We start from the raw sequence: 19,895 nt of genomic DNA, 5'->3' as shown, positions 1-19,895 counted from the left end.
GACTAAACTCCGATTAACTAAATCGTTGATTAGTCCATTAGAAATTACTAATCACATTTTCTCATTAAGCAGATTGGCAAATGCGATTGGTCATTTCCGATGGACTGTCAATTAAGTTAATCAGAGCTTGGTCGAAAAGTGGCCCTAGCTAATTCTTTAGTTATATCCTTTCGTTAAAAGAACGACTTGAATGTTGTCATTACTTCATAAATGTTGACATTAGCTGACGATCAATATTAATTTTTTCTAAACCTGCTCTTTTAATTTCGTATCATTTCTCTGCGTCCGTTTTCAAATCACTCGAAAATGAGTTTTTTTTTTTAACTGTCGCGACGTGTGACGAAATAATATCGACTCTGCGGATCGCTATAATGTTCCATATATTTGAATAATTAAATATTATCCCGTTATTGATTGTGTGCTCTGCCCAAAGAATGTGTCGAAAGGCACTATAAGCGATGAGACCTCAACGGGAAACTGCCGATTGTTGGAACAGGTTGGGGAAGAAATCTGTTTGTAAACACAGAGGAGAATAAGAACTTGTGATCCCAAATGTTTGTCAATATACCATCCCGTGTGTACCGTCGCATATCCAGCTCCACAAATCTTGTGCCACGAATTCAATAAAGAAAAGGCGTAACGTGGCAAACTGTATATAAGGCCATTGGCGATTTAGTAGGGAAAATTGAGAACCAACGATTCAATCGCGAATCCCGATTTAACTCCATTGCCGACGAATTCAACCGAGATCAAATTGCTTACGTCAGAACTTCCGACAGTACGATCCGTCGTCCGTAATCTATAATTTAATTATCAAACAATCAATCGAATTCCGATTTAACTCCATCGACGACGAATTCAACCGAGATCGAATTGCTTACAGGAGAACTTCCGATTGCGCGACTCCTTTGTCCCTAATCTAATTTGTTAAACAATTAATTCTTTTATCTGCGTCAACGAAACGCTATTGACACTGCTCGATAAGTCAATCGATAGTTCGCTGTCTATTGCCATATCAATGCAGATTAACTTTAATCTCGGTTTAATTGATTTTGAAACCAGAAAAAAGGTAAAAAGTAAGTTAAACCGAGATTGAATAAGTTAATCCAAATTGGTGTAGAAATGAACGTAAGTCGGCTGAACTCGAGATCGAAGTCGTCGCAACTTTTATAATCGTTGCACGAGAAACGGACACGCTCAGCCAAATCGAGCGGTCTGATTACACGTACTGACGCTTGAAACGTAATAATTTCATCATTAATTATTAATTCCGTTAACCATGTATACGCTTCCATTGTGTTTTGCGTCCACGAATTATCCCCCTGTCTAACCGTCTTGTTTCTACTTAAATACCCGCTGCTGACACGGTGCCCGAGCTCGAGCGTGAGAGTCGAGAATCGAGGACGAAGGCGCTTGAAAATAGGGAAAAGTAACGGAGCGAGTAACGGGTTGGACATTTATAATGCATCCTGCCGCAGCCGCTCCGAGAGCGTCCTACGATAGACCGTTCGTCCGCGTAGCGAACGGAGAACGGTCATATAATTATATGCCGAATCGAATGAACGACCAAAGATGAACGCTCGACTCGGGTCGGCGTTCAAAATCCTCGCTCGAGACAGATGTCCGTATCCTCGTGCGGCGACAAAATGCCGCTCTCTAGCAGGCCAATCAAAAATTAAAAAAAAAAACCCCCCGAGTGTCCGTCTTACTCGGTAAGGTAATTATTCAAGCGAACGCCACGCGCTCGCTCTCTCTCTCTCTCTCTCTCTCTCTGCGAGGATGAACGTTCACGCATAAAAATTCACGAGCGGCACAAAAAAAATGCGCTGCGTCGAAGGACACGATTATGGGGCAACATTGGCAATTCTGCGATTACGCGTTTTTTTTCTCCCACGAAAAGCGGTCCCCGCTGGTTTCCGACGATACCGCGGGGCTACGCAAAAGCGTCGTGGAATTTCGTCACGCTGAAGACGACGTAGAACGGTGATGCGCATTGTTTTCAGGCTGTTTATCAATTCGCGTGCGGCGTGACACACGTGTCGAGTCTTCTCGGAAGAGCGACACTCATCACCGTGTCGCTCTGAATCGAGAGGAGGAGAAACAGCGATGTTCCCAGGATCGGCGACGCGGATTCGGGGAAAGATCGATCGTAAACGATTTTTCCTTCATGACGAATAGTTTACTTCCAGCTGGAGGATAAACACGCTTCCGGAAAATGCATCGTTATGCATCGGAAATGAGCCGTTATGCGATCGCAGAGGTGACGACGAGGTGACGTAATCGCGAGAGACATAAAAGATCGAGAATACAAAAGTGAGGCGGTTAATTGTCGCACGAGGAAACGTTCTTCTCCACGAGCCATTCGGTTTGAATCAAACCGAGATGTTGCGCGATCTAAAATTAGATTTCCAAATCCGGATTTTTGTGGAGAGAGTGTGGTCCTCAGGAACTGAGCCTCAACAATTTTATGGTTGTGTTTGAGCTTAGGGAAATCATGCTAAAAGAAGAGAATTAAACCTGTTCATATATTTGCTAAGTTGGGAGATTTCGGCTTAAAAACTACACGCTTGAAATAAACTGGACAATGTTATCGTACGTGCGCATAAATATATTTAATCGTAATTATATGAATCGCTGGTTGAGCACGTGACAGCGTTCGCCTCAGACAGATAAGGATCTTCTCGTCCCCAGATAATGCCGAACCGGGTATTCTTATAATCTTCCAATCATTAATCTTATAATCTCATAATCAATCAATGGCTCCTGCTTTCTGACGAAGGACAATACCAGTCAACGTCCAGTGGTTTGTTTGGGTTCAGAAGTACCGTTAACACATTCAAGCGTATCTCAGTTGATTTTCTATTCACGCCGGAGTAAATGATTTTATATTAATAAGAACGATACTGAGTTTATAGTATTTAAGAGAAAAAAATCAACGTAGCTTATTATTGAGTTTGAAAAAAGTATACAAAAGTCATACAATATTATTATTAGATTATAGATATTATCAAAAGCTCCAGTCCCGTAAAAGGTTTTTCTCTCTAATTGATTGCATATTTATAACGGTCCTCTGTTTCACTTATTCTTAGTGTTGAATTTATAGCATTGATTTGCATAAAAATATCTCAGACAGAACGATGTCCAAAATTGGGACACGACGTCATTAAGACGTTTTAATGACGCCTCGTGCCCCAATTTTAGACATTGTGCTGTTTGGGACGATATATGATACTTTATTTGACAGTCGTTCCGTCAGTTCCGTGACAGTCACTGACGATCGATAAAACGAAAAAGCTCAGGGTGTCGGTCACCGGTCGGGAAAATCAATCAAGCGTTTTATCTCGTGGAAGGTCAATTTTAGATCAAGTTCGCTCGCGCGCGATACTGTGTGGGGTGTCGATCGTCGGTCGCGGGACGTTCGCGAGCGAGAAGGGGGAAAAGATAGGCGACGTGGGTCGTGGGTAGGGAGTTCGGCGCGCTTCGGAAGCGCGGTTCCGCGAAGCGGTATATTACCGGCGCGCGATGACTCGCCGCGGCAAACACGCGCCGAGCCGTATCGCGGGAGGAGGAGAGGATCGCCTCGCGTCGCGTCTCGCGTCACCGTCGCGGCTTATTACACGGCCCGGGCCCGCGCGCGCATCATCGTCGCCGTCCTCGTCGCTACCGCCGCTTACGTAAGTCGCGATCCGCTTTTTTTTTTTTTCACGAGGCACACTCCCCGCGGGAGACTTTAAAGACGTCGGGGAGAGCTGCTGATCGGCCAGATACGATTTTCGGCGCGAGTGCGACGAGAGGATAAAACACTTATCTTCGGAATTTCTTCCTCGGAATTTCGAGGGATCGAATGCTACCGTTTCGCGCGAGCAGATCACGCCGTGGCATGGTGACCGACGGCGGCCCTTTCATGTCAGCGCGACGCCACCACGGGACAGCGTCGTGGACCCCGCCGACGCGCATGCACGCGCGGATAACCGGGTCGCCGCTGCACAAGAGTCACGGCCGGGCGGTGCAGGACGAGTGCAGGACCCCGACGGCGGAGGATGCGATCGCGCGCGCTTAAATCGCCGCATCTCGCAGCACGAGTGACATTATGTACGTATCGAATCTTGTATCGCGCGCGCGCCGTGCCGAGAGAAGGCGCGACGACGAGCGGTTTTGAAATTTTCCGCGTTAAAACGGCGGGAGCTTAGGCGCGCGCCGTGAACCTAGACAGGTGGATAAAAGAGGGACAGAAGGGAAAAGCGAGGAGAGGGAGGAAACGTCCGCCGCCGCGCGCAATTAATTCGGCCGTGTTCGCCGAATTGACCCCCCTTTCGCGAGAACGCGCGCGGAACGGAACTTTCGCCGGCGGGAGTCGCGCGTCTACTCCGTGATTCACGGCTGCGGTCACGTGATTGGAGCACAGAACGGCACCAGCGCGAGGCCGGCGCCTGCCGCGCCGATTCGCGAAATCACTCGGCGACACGGCGATCTAGCGAAACGTACGCACCGCGGCCGGCTCGCTCACCCCCCCATCTTCCCCCACCCCCATTCAGTGGCCTGTGGCTTTTCGGAACGCCCGGTTTACGCGCCGGGCGGCACGCGCACGCACACGCCGTCGTGTTCGCCGCGTACATGTGACTGGTGCGTGTGGGACTGGAACGAACGCGGAGATAACACGCGCGCGCCGCCCACCCTCCGATTTCTGCTTCGCTTTGTCGCGTGGTCGCGCGGGCACCTCCGGTATACCACGGGCTTCTTCCGCGGCTTCTTTCCGCCGCGCCGTCCCGGCACGTGAGCGCGCGTGGAACGTGTGTACGTGTGTATGTGCGCGCGCGCGCGCATCTACGTACGTTACGTACGCGTGTGTGAGGGGTGCGCGCCGTTGTTGTGTTGTTACGTCCGCGCGCGCGTATACGTGGTGCGCGGTGCCTACGCTCTCGCGACTCGCGCGACCAAAAGTGCCGGTTGAGGCTTCTCCCCGTTTGCACGCGGCGGCGGGGCCGAAGATGGAGAACACGACGTGCCCGACGAACGTGCTGGAGAGCGCGAGCGTGCCCGGCCTGATGATGCTGCTCGCCACGTTGATCGCCGGCGGGATCGTCCTCGTGATCTGCTACGCCGTGAGCCGGCGATCGCGCTCCCGCCAGGACTCGCAGAAACGTAAGCATCCCTCTCAGTCATCGTTCATCAGTTCAGTTACGTACGCCGCGCGGATCGCGAGATGCAGGGGCCGCGTGCGCGCGCGCGCACGCACGCACGCACGCACGCACGTACGCACGTATGCACGCATGCATGCGACACACTTGGCGCCTACCGGAGCGATAACCGGGCTGTTATTATAGGTCTTACACTAGAGGCGCGCGGCGCGCTCCGGATGTTTCGCGCCCGGCCACGTTTCTCCCTTCTTTCTTTCTTCGGTGCGTTCTCGCGCAAATGTCGACGCGCGATGAAAACACGTGTTGTAGTTTTGGAGCAGGCTCGTCGATATATTGCAAACTCGGTACTCGTTTATTATACGAACGGCACTTCCGAAATAAATAAATAAATAAAAATATATATCTGTTGTCTCATCGTTAGAGTTAAAGAATCGTATCTTCAGTTTTTGTCAAAATGGAGTTAATAAAATTTAAAAATTTTTCGATATACCAGGAGCTTAAATTGTATAACGGTAAATGGTTTTATGTTTATTATTGCTAGTTTCTAAGATACAATATTTAGAAAAAGTCGTATTAAAAATTTTTATAGTGTCTAATTTTAAATTTAATTTCTAAGGTACAGTAGTAATCGTAGTATTTTCAAGAACAAAATTAGAAGTGATGCTTGTAAAATGAATAAGTGCCATAAACTCATTTCTATCTTTGACTTCTCTTCGAAAAGTAAGGCAATAAATTTTTTGTTCGAAAGAAATTGGCAATAAAAGTTTCGCAATAAAAAGCTTGATTTAGCTACAGTAGAAAGTTTACGGCTGTACAAAAAAAAAAAAAAAAACGAGAGAAAAGCGGAAGATTTAAAAAAAATGGAGTTAAAAAAACAACGAAAGCAGAGGTTGATCACACATCCTGACCTGCATTTTTAGGTGCTCTCAGTGTTTATTGTGTCGAGAACCTTTCGCACGTTGCTCACGAAGCAAGGTGCATATATCCGGATTGGATTAAAACCTAGGAGACCTACGTGCATTTTTTTTTGTGAATGTCCTAATTACTGAGCAAACAACCTCATCATGAAAATAAATTAATAAATTAATAATATACATGTTAAACTAACTGTAAGTGTATACAAAATTGATTTTGTTAGTAAGCTTGAACATTTAAAATTTTATCTTTTTCTTATTTATGGAAAGATTTTAATTTCTTTACAATATAATTTTTCAAAAGTGGTTAAAGTATGTATCATTAAAGCCCATTCTACAATAGCCGTAAAAGTATGCGTTAAGACGTAAGCGGTAAGCTATTGACTAATGGGATTTTTACAATCCAAGAATGATCGACTGTAGTTGGTCAATTTTTACTGCTTACGTCTTAACGCATACTTTTACGGCTATTGTAGAATGGGCTTAAGAGCAACTCTCTTTACTCCTAAATACCAATCACGCGGTCTAAAAATTTTGATTAGGAACCGAGTTACAAGGATTTAAAACAGAAAAGCACGTAGGGGCCTTCTAAGACTTAATGGATTTAGGTAATATTTCATTTGAGACGTTTATCGGATGTATTGATTGATTTATTGGAGAGGGGAGGAGGGGTATTCTCGAGCGGTTCTCTAGTCTGTAGATCGCGTGATCCGATTTAAAGACACTGCCAGGCGAGGAGTTTGACTGGGGCGGTACATCTGTCAAAGAATAACGCAGGTGTCCTAAGGCCACTTCAAGATGTTCAATGAAGGACCCCACACGATTCTTTTGAAAAACATTTTCAATGTTCGAGTTGGTCCACCACCACCACCGCCAGCTCCACCGGCACCGCCTCTACCAATTCCGTTTTTCTCATTCGAATCGTGAAGGGTCCTTTTTCTTGTGACAAACAAAATACAGGGTGGACCATTTTAATTCATCCAGTTGAATATCTCGAAAACCAAGCCCGGGAGAGAAAAATGTTTCAGACAAAAGTTGTTTGGTTTCGAGGGGGCCATAAGATGGTGTCATTGGTTTAACCATGGATGGTCGTTTAAAGCTCACGTGAAAATGGAAACCCCTATTTTTCCATGCATATTCTTGTAGCTAATCTCGAGAGCTTTTCAAAACACTGTAATGAAGTATTTTTTCGTTAATAACTTTTGGAATTATAAGGCTTGAAAGTTCTAGTATTTTGACATAAAATATAAAATATCTTGTAAAACATTAAGTTTTCGGTAATGTTACCTTAATACTTTTATGCACAGAATAATGAGACGAATCAATTGGTATAAAAAAGGCAGTTTTTTTTTTAAGAAAAAATATGTAATTTGCAACACGCATCTGCATACTTTTTCTTAAAAGCAACTATGTTTTTTTTCATACCAATTGATTCGTCTCATTATTCTGTGCATAAAAGTATTAAGGTAACATTACCGAAAACTTAATGTTTTACAAGATATTTTGTATTTTATGTCATAATACTAGAACTTTCAAGCCTTATAATTCCAAAAGTTCTTAACGAAAAAATACTTTTTTATAGTGTTTTGAAAAGCTCTTGAGATTAGCTACAAGAATATGCATTAAAAAATAGGGGTTTTCATTTAAGAAATTAAAGGTGTCTGAGCTAAACGACCATCCATGGTTAAACCAATGACACCATCTTATGGCCCCCCTCGAAACCAAACAACTTTGTCTGAAACATTTTTCTCTCCCGGGCTTGGTTTTCGAGATATTCGACTGGATGGATTAAAATGGTCCACCCTGTATATTAATACAACATAAGCATATGCGTTGCAGGTGTGTCAAACTCGTCTCGACTTTTACCTTTCCCCCTCGCACGTGTTCGCAGTACCTCGTCCGAATTTGCGAAAATCCACGTCTCGTCTCGACATCTGTTTCTTTCTTCGGAAAATCCCGGCTCCTTGAACGTGCCTCCCACTGGAAGAGAGAGACGCGAAAACACATCCGACGCACGTGTAGCGATCGTTCCGATCCGTACGATTAAGATCTCGGTCGCGGTCAAGCGAAGGAGCGTCAGAGAAAACGGCGAGTTTGTTCGTCTCATCATCAATAAAATTAAAAAGAAAAAGCAAAGGAGATAGGAAATTTTGCCACGCTCGGACGATGGCGCCGACCTGCGAGAACGATAAAGTCTCTCCTCTCGAACGGACGGACACATCGCTGATTCGCATCGCGGGTTTTCCCGTTAGAACTCCGCGATTCAGCGCGTGTCCCGTTTATCTCATTATCTTTGGTCGTTTTTTTTTTATCTTGTAAAAATAAAGTCCGCGAGATAGTTCATAAAAGCACCTTTCCGCGTGAGACCTTCGTTCGCGTTTCAATAGACACGCGCGATCGCGCGGTTTCCGTTAGGACGAGGCGCAGGCCCCGTTAGCGCGCGCGCGCGCGCGCGTAAAATTCGCGCGTGACGATCGCGAGCGAAGGACCCGCCGCGCCGGTTATCGCAGACGCGGTACGCGTGCACGTGCCTGTGTGCATGCGCGTACGCGTTTGCGTCGACATTATCAGGTGCAAAACTGGTGCCAGCTCGGTGTTGATAATGTCACCAGGCATTTAAAATGGCATTCAGAAATGACGCGAGGTTGCATTTAGACGCGGCGTTTTGAAAGCTATAACAATAAGATCTAAGAATAAAAGCGAGCCATCAAACGCGGAGCACGTGTAGGAATTAGCGATAATTTGTTGCCTCATTGTTAATTTTGTTCTCGTAATTCTTTTCTTAACCCTATTTACTCCAACCATGCCCTTTCGTGTCCCACGAGTTTCTAACAGTCGTTTTTTTGTGAAAAACAAATTATTGTGGGATAATCCCCCCCCACGCCGGAAAAATGATTTTTTAAATAAAACGAGTCGTAATGTGTGTTTGTCAACATATAAATGTTGTAAAAAAATATTTAAATAAATGATTTCCAAATGTTATTTACATTGATTTTTAGTCGAAGGTACAAAGATATTATAATAATTTTTTGAGAATTTTTCAAAGCTGTTAACATTATAAAAAACACGTGGGACTCGAAAGTGCATGGTTGGAGGATTAAAGGGGCGGAAAAAACGTTGGAGTGGAGGGTTAAAAATTAAAAATGCTTTTTTTTACGTATCGATCGTTTCCGAAAAGATCGAAATTTTGCTAAAGCACTTTCGCAATTTTTATAATTATAGATATATACCTTCGTGTTCTAGTTAGCTTAATTATTTTAGTTTAATTTAATAGAGATAAATCTCTATTTAGAGAATATTTCTTTTGCATCGATAATGAAAGCGCGCATAAAAACAAATAAGTCTTGTTTTTATTAAAGTATTATTTTGTTTTTTAATATCTATATGAAAATATGACTTTCGAATTCTTTTAACCCCTTCGTTTCCTTCCGTCGTAGCTATATGGCTTAGAGTTAGGTATGTAATAAAATAGTATCCGTCTGTATTTCTTAAATCTTATCTTGAACATATATTGTATATATTTATTAGTTCCTTTCAATCTTGTGTTAAGTAGGTCTAACACATGTTTTAATAGCACATGTATTTAAACACTTCTAAATAGAGATGTTATCAAAAATACGAACACGTATGTTTTTTCTAGCTAATTTTCTAGCTTAAATAAATGTGAAAATAAAAGGGTTAAATCGGCATTGGAAAGTTACAATTATCAATTTACGGACGATTCGAATTTTCTTCGAATTTATGAATGAAACGTTATTATCAAAGATACGCAGAATGTCGTCGGCTTTTGGCAGAGCGATAACAACTCGTGCTAATCGCTATGGTGGCGTCAACCCTCGGTTGTCACACGGGGTCAAAGTAATCCTAGACTATTTTTTTTTATATTAAAGTAACATATCTTAAGAGTACTATGCAAAATTTTGAGCAAAAACATTGGAAAATGAAAGTTATGGTTTTGTTTTTTTTCTGGAAATTTACATTTTTTGAGAATTTTTTTTAACATGATGCCACTCAAAAAGTTAATTTTTTATAATGAGAATACATTCTACAATGTTTAGATTTAATTTTAGAATTTTTTTTGCGATTCACTTAACTGTTAGTTTTTGAACAGCAGCTACTTGAAAATTCGTTGAGGTTAAATTAATCCTGTGTGACAAACGTATTCGAAAAAGGAGGTGTGACCGAGGATTGACCGAGGATTAACTTTGTCGTTGCCAAAGAAAATCGTACAGACTGTAAAACCTTGAGGATCTTGAAACTCTTAAAGATTTTTGCATGTCTGTGAAGTTGGCCCCCTTTTTTTCAAAATTCGGAAAATTTTTGCACAGGTATAAAGATGCAGATGCTAACTTTTGAAAAGGGTTTGACAAAGTCAAGGACGTTACGCAGATGCTCATATATAGACTGGTGAAAGCCGCAGCCGTGGCCGGTGTAAGTCACATTTTTTAAAATATTGGCTCGTGTGCGTAGATGCAATTTATAATATTGTATAGATTGCATCTATGCACACGAGTCAATATTTTAAAAAATTTGACTCACCCCACTATGGCTTTTATATGTATAATAAGATAAAAAGTGAATTTCTACAGCTTTTTTTATTCATGTAAAAGTCGCTTTCTTTATTCATGTAATACCCGCGGGCTGCGTATAGTTCACTGACCCCTGCCCTTGTACGTTGCACGTCGAACGACATGCGTCACTCATCCGACATGCGTTACGTCTTATTTCTACTTATTTTTTTTTATTTTGTTGTATCGCGCGAGCGGTTGTTACGCACGAATGATGCTCGCGAGTGAAACTAGCGTGATAACGCGAATGAAACGATGCGCAGTAAGGAACGTAATCTAATCGAGTGCGAAACGTGCGGAGAAAGGGGGCAGGGATGACACTGTCTTGCGATGATTTTCTTCCATTTCTTCAACGGTAAAGAGAAAGGCCTGTTACATGCGTGTCGAATCGGTCGAAGTTAGAAGGGGAGAAATAAAGCACGGGAGAGATAATGCACGTATCTTCCCAACGAAGGACGTAGACATTAAAGACGTAGAATTAACTCTGTCTTGAGCATTCTAAATTATTATTTTAAATTTAATTTATTTAATTATTATTTTAAATAATTTTAAATATCACATCAGTAAGGAAATTTAAATACTGAAAATTCTTTTGTGATGATTTATGTACGACTTTCTTTTACAAGGAGATCTTTGATCGTGCCGACTTGCATTAGTTCTTATATATTCTGCAAAATACATGCGATGTTTCAAAGACTTTTGTGAACAAAAATGAAAGATTTATATTTGGGAGACCACACAAGATTCTAAGGAACGATTGCACGTGCAAAAGTGACCTTTGTAGCGCTTACATTATGCACATAAATTTTAGCATACTCATCTTTCCGTTTAAATATATGTGACGTTTTTATCATGTTACAATTATTTATAATTGTACATTTATAATTGTACACACGCTTCGATGTTCGCGGAATGCACAAGCAAAAATTTCTGCTCGCGTATACGTTCGCAACAGGTGTTTGAATTAATTATCTATCTGAAGCCTCGTAACTAAAGCAGTCGTGTCTCAATTACGAAACTACTTTATGTAGTCATAAAATAAATGCCGGTATCGCGTTATCGCGATTTTACTTGCCGCTTAAATGTATCTCGCCTCTGATTCTTGTCGATCGAACCGAAAGGCACGGCGAGGAGTATCTGGCGCGTGGCCTTTTCCGCCTATTCGGAAGTAAACCATATCCAATCGATTTCTTCGATGGCAGAAATGGTGAAAACAGTGGTCACAAAAGAAGCACCTTCTTAAAAGGTAGATAGGATAGATCAAGATCTACTTCAAAACTTGTCGACTTCAAAACTAATTTTTTCCTCTCCATTACTTAATTTATGAAACAGCAAAATAGATTATGGGTTTTTCGGTTTTCCAAGTTGACTTTTTGACCTGAACAAGCTAGAATATTAGGAACACAATTCACATTCTTTATTTCAAAAAAGAAATTCTCTCATCGGCCTAAATAAGGCCGGGTATTCATAGTCGGTTCTTATATTTAAGACTGTCTTAAGTTACAATCTGAAGATGTCATTAACTAATCACAAAGCCGTATTAGCATCTTAAGACATTACTTAAGCCGGTCTTAAAATAAGAACCGACTATGAATACCGGCCTAAGTTTTGAATTGTATATAATTATGGTTTGAAGAAGAAAACAGTTTTTTGTTAATTTAAATTTAGACAATCCGCGATTTAGCTAATATAATTCGAGATATTAGTTAGCTGCAAAATATATTGTAAAACTTCAGAATCAAATCTTGATTTATATATATGTGTATATTAATAAAGAAAGAATAATCTCATGAATAAAATGAATAAATTCTCTTTGTGTCGCATGTAGAATTTCGCGTAACACAGTTATAAGCTTTTCACGCAGTTCAAATTTTTGCCTAAACACGCACAGAATTTTCTTTAACGGATATAATATTTTTTTAGAAAACGCTGTCGCCAGTTCGACGGCATTTCGCAGGTAATTTATCAAAGCCTCTTTGTTAAAGCCAAGCCGGTTTACTTGAAGGATCCCCGCCGCGCCGGAGCCCGTGAGGTACACGGAGAGAATTTTTTCTTATATTTTACTCTTAAATTCACTATAAAACTTGAGATTTTAAAATATACAAAAGACATTTTACAAACAACGTGTAGAATTTCGTATGTAGAATTTCGCGTAACACACTTATAAGCTTTTCACGCAGCTCAAATTTTTGCTTAAACACGCACAGAATTTTCTTTAACCAATATAATATTTTTTTAGAAAACGTTGTCGCCAGTTCGATATTTCGCAGGTAATTTATCAAAGCCAGCCAAGTCGGTTTACTTGAAGGATCCCCGCCGCGCCGGAGCCCGTGAGGTACACGGAGAGAATTTTTTGTTATATTTTACCCTTAAATTCACTATAAAACTTGGGATTACTTGCAACCAAGGAATTTTTAAAATATACAAAAGACATTTTACAAACAACGTGATAAAAATTACCAAGCAGATTGGTAAATTTTGAAAAATTATTGAAATTTCCTAGATATATTTTAGTAAAATTAATCAAACATAATTTATATTTTAATAATAAATATTAATATTTTTTTATTATGGTAGATATTAATCAGAATAGCTCGCATAAAATTCTTGGTGGTATATGTTGTCCCACAACTACCATGATTTCAGGGTAAAAAATTTTAAGAGAAAATTCTCCGTGTACCCACTCCGATCCGCGATCGGGCGGCATCCTGGCATGCGGTTCGCGTGCGACGATATAATAAGCTGCGTACGTATACGCGGACGTATCGCGTACGTACATCGTGGATCTCATAGCGATCGAGAGGAACATGTCTCGGGGACATGACGCAATGAAAGGATTCCACGTGGGTGGAATGCATAAGCCGCACGTATTCCCGGTGTTAAAATTTTGGAGCGCGACCTTGCTTGCCTCGGTGGTAAGTCCTAGTTCGCTCGTGCGACCTCGAATATTCATGTTTTATGATCGCAGAACTGTTATCGTATGATATATTGGTTTGAACAATTGAGTTTTCTCTCTACCTTTTCTCTTACTCTTCTCTATTCTGCCGTTTGCGATTTATAGCGAAACCTTGAGCGAAATACTTTTTTATTTTTTAGAGAACCATTGTAAGCATCGAACGTTGTAAATAAAAAGTAAAATCGCAATAAAATACAATTTATAGCTCGAGTGTTTTAAACTACGTGTTTTACGACTATTATTAGATTTATTATACATTCGAGATTTAACTAAAAGAAAATATTTCAGAAAAATATACGTTTCTTGTTATAAAGATATTTGATCGTTGAGATACATTGAATAATAATTATCTTCATCGCGTTGTACGAAAGAATATTACTACGGTTTTTCAAACGAGACAACATTCTACGTAATAATCTATAAAAAAGGGGCAAGCTAGTAACTGTGTATGATTAAAAGTTTTTGAATAATTCTGAATTGTGGATTTTATTGTAATACATGTAAACATGTAACTGGTCGAACTTTTATGTAACATAACAAAATATTGATCTAAACTTTAGAGGCGTGTTCCAACTGTTGTCGCAGAATGCAAACGGAGCAAGATGATTACTGCACACGTTTCACGCGAATGTAATCCTCACACACACACACGCGCACACACACACACACACACACACACATAATCCAAGAATTTTATAATTTTAAAAGATTTCTTTGGTACAGATTTCTTGTTTTATTTACTGCAAGTCATATAACACGTTAAATTCCTTTCAAGCGCAAATATTGAAGCAGATCTTTATTTAAGAACACGTGTAGCAAAAAATAAAAGTGAAATTATTTTATTAGCTCGACTAACACTGCAGCACTCAAAAATAAAGAAAAATTGCGAACGTATTTTTTACCATCTTTTTTTGTAAGATTCATATTGGATTTTGTAACAATTGTTGTTTCTTATAAAGAGAAAATATTCTTAAAAAAATATTAGATGTGCTACCAAATATAATCAATTTAAATCAGCGGTTATTGGCTGCCATTTTCGGCTTGATTTTCGTCAACGCCCAGCACTATCCCTTACTGCATTGGGCACTCGAATGGAAAATGGCCTGCGAGTCTCTGTTTAGTGATGGCCCCATGCACCATGATCATACCTTTTACCAAACTTATAAAAATCTTTTCGGTTTGACCATTTTTAGGACAGAGCATATTATATGTACGTCTAGTGACTCGCTGAAACGCGAACAAAGAAGGGAAAGTGGGCGTCGACATAAATTTTCTTTCAAGCGAAAATATGGAAAAAAAGATCTTTATTTGAGAACATGTGTAAAACACGTGTAGAACACGTGTAAAAAATGAGAGTGAAATTATTTTATTAGCTCGACTAACAATTCTGCAGCACTCAAAAATAAAGAAAAATTGCGAACGTATTTCTTATCATCTTTTTTTGTAAGATTCATATTGGATGTTGTAACAATTGTTGTTTCTTATAAAAAGAAAATATTCTTAAAAAAATATTAGATGTGCTACCAAATATATTCAATTTAAATCAGCGGTTATTGGCTGCCATTTTCGGTCTGATTTTCGTCAACGCCCAGCACTATCCCTTACTGCATTGGGCACTCGAATGGAAAATGGCATGCGAGTCTCTGGCCCCATGCACCATGATCCTTTTACCAAAACTTATAAAAATCTTTTCGGTTTGACCATTTTTAGGACAGAGCATATTATATGTACGTCTAGTGACTCGTTGAAACGCGAACAAAGAAGAGAAAGTGGGCGTCGACATAAATTTTCTTTCAAGCGAAAATATGGAAAAAGACCTTTTTTTTTTTAACGTAGTAAAATCTTCAAAACACTGGGACACGATCGGGCACGCCGCCAGTGGGGGGACCCCCCGCCGGTTGCAACAAGCGGAGGAATGCCGGATTCCAATGCATGTACATCGCTAGGATACTACATGCATGGCCTACCGGCTAAATCACCACGAGTTCTCTCCATGCGCTTTAGGAAGGGGCCCCGGGAAACGCAATAATCCTTCCGGGGCCATGGAAAAAGACCTTTATTTGAGAATTTATTTAAAATATAATGCGTGTAGAAAAGGTGAAATAAAGTAATTAACTCGACTTACTCGACCAACACTTCTACACTATTGAAAAATGGAAAAAAAAAAATATTGCGAACGTATTTTTTATTGTCGTTTTTTTTTTATGAGATGCATATCGACTTTATATTAGTCGTTTATTGTTCTCGTAAAGAGAAAGTCGTATTTTAACAATGATTTCAATTCTCTCTTTGTCTAGATCTTAATTTCCAAAATATTCAGTGCGAACGATTAAAATTATATGATCGTAACGATAAAAATAGTAAAATGAATTTGTTTGGTAATCTATAATCAAAACGACGCGTTGTCTTTTAGATGTCTAGGCGTATAAGTAATGCGTGAAGAGACATCGTGAAAATATAAAAATATTTTTGGCTTCGAAGCAATAAAAAATTGCCGGGATTTTCCGTGCGATGGAAAATTTCCAGGATTCCGTGCGATCGTCATAATTCAGAATCTATTTTTTCGAGTGAATATAAGCGGCGTTATCCGCGAGGAAAGAATCTTTCGAAGAGAGAGGAAAAAATTGCTGAGTTTTTCAACTTCTTACATTTTTCTGCAATTACGTGATGTGCGTCGCGCGTGCGTTTTTCTTTTATTTAACTAATAGCGTTTTTCACTGGCAGAACTGGTGCGCACTCAGTGCACATTAAAGCCGTTGTACACTGATTTAATCTCTAATATTTAAAGTAAAATGCAAATATTTCGACTGATAAAATACCCAGTACATATTTTACCAAATAGTGCAATAAAGAATATTGAGGATTTCATTATTTAATCAGTTTAGATTAAACATACACTTTACGTTGGTTTGTGTGCGACGGCTTTAATGTGCACTGAATGCGCACCAGCTCTGCCAGTGAAAAACGCTATAATTCAACGTTTTCTCAAGTTTTCGTATTAAAGGCGATACTCTGATACTCTCGAAGCTTTTATCCAGCGAACGTATCGCAAAACATGTATAGATCGCGCAAATACTTATCGTCCGCGCAATCAATATATTAATATCGCTCGTATTTATGCGCGAAGCGTTACGTTACGCACGAATCGTCTGATAAAATATGACGGTGAAAAACATCAACGAAGTTGCATTATCGTCCGAGCAACAGTGATTACTTTAGTATTGATTATACGAATAGCAATAGTATTTAGTATTTATTATACGAATATTCCGATATTTACAAACACGTACGCCATCATGGAAAGGCAAGCTGTGATTTTTAGAAATGCGGATGGAATTACGATGAGCAATGATTAATATAAAATGAAACACCATCGTCTACGTTCATAATTATAAAGTAATATTATGAGACGATTAAACTGGTTTTAACACAGCAATTCGATTTCTCGTAATAATTACGAGATGACGCAATAATTGTGAAATAACCTGTGCATTTTATGTACTTACAGGTTGCAATTCTAATATCTTTGAGATATTAATTTTATTATGTATAGAACGGAAGTTATAAAAGTTTAAAATTGCACAAGGACTTTATATAATTGCCCGTATATTTTATATTTTATAATATATAAACATATATATTTTGAAATATCATAGTACATATATTTTCGTGTGACGAATGTGCGATGCACAAGAATTAATTACAGTCTAAGATTAAACATGATCTCTATTGAGATAAAGGTGTTTTTTAATTTTAGATATTTATTCAGATTTCAACAAGCAAGTGTGCAAATATTGTACATCTCGGTGTACAATTGTTTTTTATATAGTGAAAAACTGTATGTTTTCTGATGCTCTTATTGCAAAGAATACTTGAGGAATGCGTAGGCACGCGATATGTAATTATATACGGTTACGTTATCGAGAAATTAACATTCCTATGCAGGCGTAATGGAAAATTTGAGATATACCTAACGACATGTTTCGCGCGGAATATTTTAGAATTGAGATATCGAAAATTTTCTGCGTGTATTTGATAATTTTAAGAATAATATATATATTCAAGCAAATATTACATCAATCGAATGTGGAAAAAAAATCGTATTTGAGATTTTGCCTTTGTTCTATTGAATCATTCTTGACAATTGATTCCTATTATCAGATATTCAATGAGCATTAATTAATTATGATTCATAAATTTTAAAAATAACTAGACATTTCATTTCTTACGTTGCGTTTTTTTTTAATTTTTGCGATTAATTGCTTATAGCGATTGTTAATTAGAACTCGATCTTCTTATGGCGCAATGGTAAAATAAATAGTCTTTAAATTTTTTAGTATCAAGGCCTGCAAAATCAAATGTGTTTTATCGTGATTTGTAAAACTTTTGATAGTTTTTCACTCCTTATTAGTTTCTCTGCAAGTTCTCGGTCGTTTTGATGAATCATCGATGCAACAATGGAAGGGATTGAAGGTTTGCCGTTGACTTTTTCGAGGAATGCTTCTTTTTATACCTGGCCCACCATAGTTTTTGTTTAGGCTCATTATAGGGGTTTACTTCTTATTACTTTCTCCGAGATTTTCTCTGCAAATTCTCTGCAAATTTAAGGTTGATGGTGCAGATGCAACAATGGAAGGGATGAAGGGCTGAAGATTGGTCGTTGACTTTTTGGAGGAGGTCTTTTCAGGCTTAGGCCCACCATATTTCGTTTTAGTTTTAGTTTCTTTCCGAATTTCAAAGCGAATAGAACTGTTAGAATTCGAGCAGTGCATTTCAGTAGAGTGGTGTATTACGCGAGCATATTAAACATGAATGACATACCAGTACATTTAACTTACGTAGAAGTACATCCTGTGCCTATTTTTTTACATGGACATTTATTTCCATTTATCCGGATATGCAGTTACTGCAATTACTGTGATCCGAGATATAATTTCGGCATTACACCGTATTACACCAACCATCAACCTCCTGTGGAAAATTGTGCAAGGAATTCTTTCATCCCCAATGAACCCACATCATACGTCGTCAATGGCAGTATGTATCAAAATATATTATTTTATATAACGTCTCAAAAATTTTGTCGTGTTTGAAAAATTTCCAAGTTCCGAAGGATAAAATTTTTGTTTTGTAAACCGGGCAATTTTATGAGAGTTCTGGGTAGCACCTTACGAGTTCTACCAAAAACTATTAAAGCTCGAAGCGCTATGACCGATATATAAAAAGTTCTCGCGATTTTTCACATGTCGGGTCGAAAAATTTCTAAGTTCCGAAGGATAACATTTTTTTTTCGTAAACCGGGCAATTTTATGAGAGTTCTGGGTAGCACCTCACGAGTTCTACCTAAAACTATTAATGCTCGAAGCGCTACGATCGATATATAAAAAGTTCTCGCAATTTTTCGTATAATCAAAAAAATTTTTTTAAAGTTTTGGGAGTTCTGCTTTGAGTTCTGGGTAGCACCTCACGAGTTCTACCAAAAACTATTAATGCTCGAAGCGCTACGACCGATATATAAAAAGTTCTCGCGATTTTTCACATGTCGGGTCGAAAAATTTCTAAGTTCCGAAGGATAACATTTTTTTTTCGTAAACCGGGCAATTTTATGAGAGTTCTGGGTAGCACCTCACGAGTTCTACGAAAAACTATTAAAGCTCGAAGCGCTATGACCGATATATAAAAAGTTCTCGCGATTTTTCACATGTCGGGTCAAAAAATTTCTAAGTTTTAAAGGATAACATTTTTTTTTCGTAAACCGGGCAATTTTATGAGAGTTCTGGGTAGCACCTCACGAGTTCTACCAAAAACTATTAATGTTCGAGGCGCTACGACCGATATATAAAAAGTTCTCGATATATTCCGTTTTTGAGTAAAATAAAAAAAAATTTTTTTTAAGTTCTGGGAGTTCTGTTGAGAGTTCTGGGTAGCATTTCAAGAATTCTAAAAGAAATCCTAATGGCAAAATTAAATATTTTTAATACTTTTATTGTTATCGCTGATTTAGTGATTTTATTTTGTGAAGTTAGCACTCCCAAGATTCATCAACGGTTTTTTTAGCTGTATTCGCCGGAACTATTTCTAAAATTGACAAGGAACTCTAGAACTCTTTCGGGGTGCATTCAGAACTTAAAGAAAAAAATGATTTTTTTTAAAGATGGGGTGCTAACTTCACAGAGGTAAAAAAATCGATTTTCTGACTGCCTAGTCTTCTTACACATAGTCCTTCGGCTCTAGCACTCCGATTGCTCAGCCACATACTCCTTCGGCTCTAGCATTTCAATTGCTCAGCCATTCCTAAATCTCACTCAATTCCAGACAG

At 39.3% G+C, this 19,895-nt stretch overlaps 1 protein-coding gene across 2 annotated transcripts in view; it reads left to right on the top strand.

Moving 5' to 3' along the window:
- The first annotated feature begins 3,528 nt into the window (after positions 1-3,528).
- The window catches only part of LOC139812188 (uncharacterized), a 29,857-nt gene continuing 13,490 nt past the window's right edge, over positions 3,529-19,895 (top strand). Inside the window, exon 1 of one of the 2 annotated variants that reach the window (XM_071776840.1) lies at positions 3,529-4,092. In XM_071776840.1, the coding sequence (XP_071632941.1) occupies positions 4,041-4,092 (52 nt within the window). In that variant the 5' untranslated portion in view covers positions 3,529-4,040. The other variant, XM_071776839.1, reaches the window with a different exon arrangement.

This window comes from Temnothorax longispinosus, chromosome 4 (assembly GCF_030848805.1).
Source record: "Temnothorax longispinosus isolate EJ_2023e chromosome 4, Tlon_JGU_v1, whole genome shotgun sequence".
Taxonomy (NCBI): domain Eukaryota; kingdom Metazoa; phylum Arthropoda; class Insecta; order Hymenoptera; family Formicidae; genus Temnothorax; species Temnothorax longispinosus.
The sequence above is the reverse complement of the archived record's forward strand: the minus strand, read 5'-3'. Positions and strand labels throughout refer to the sequence as shown.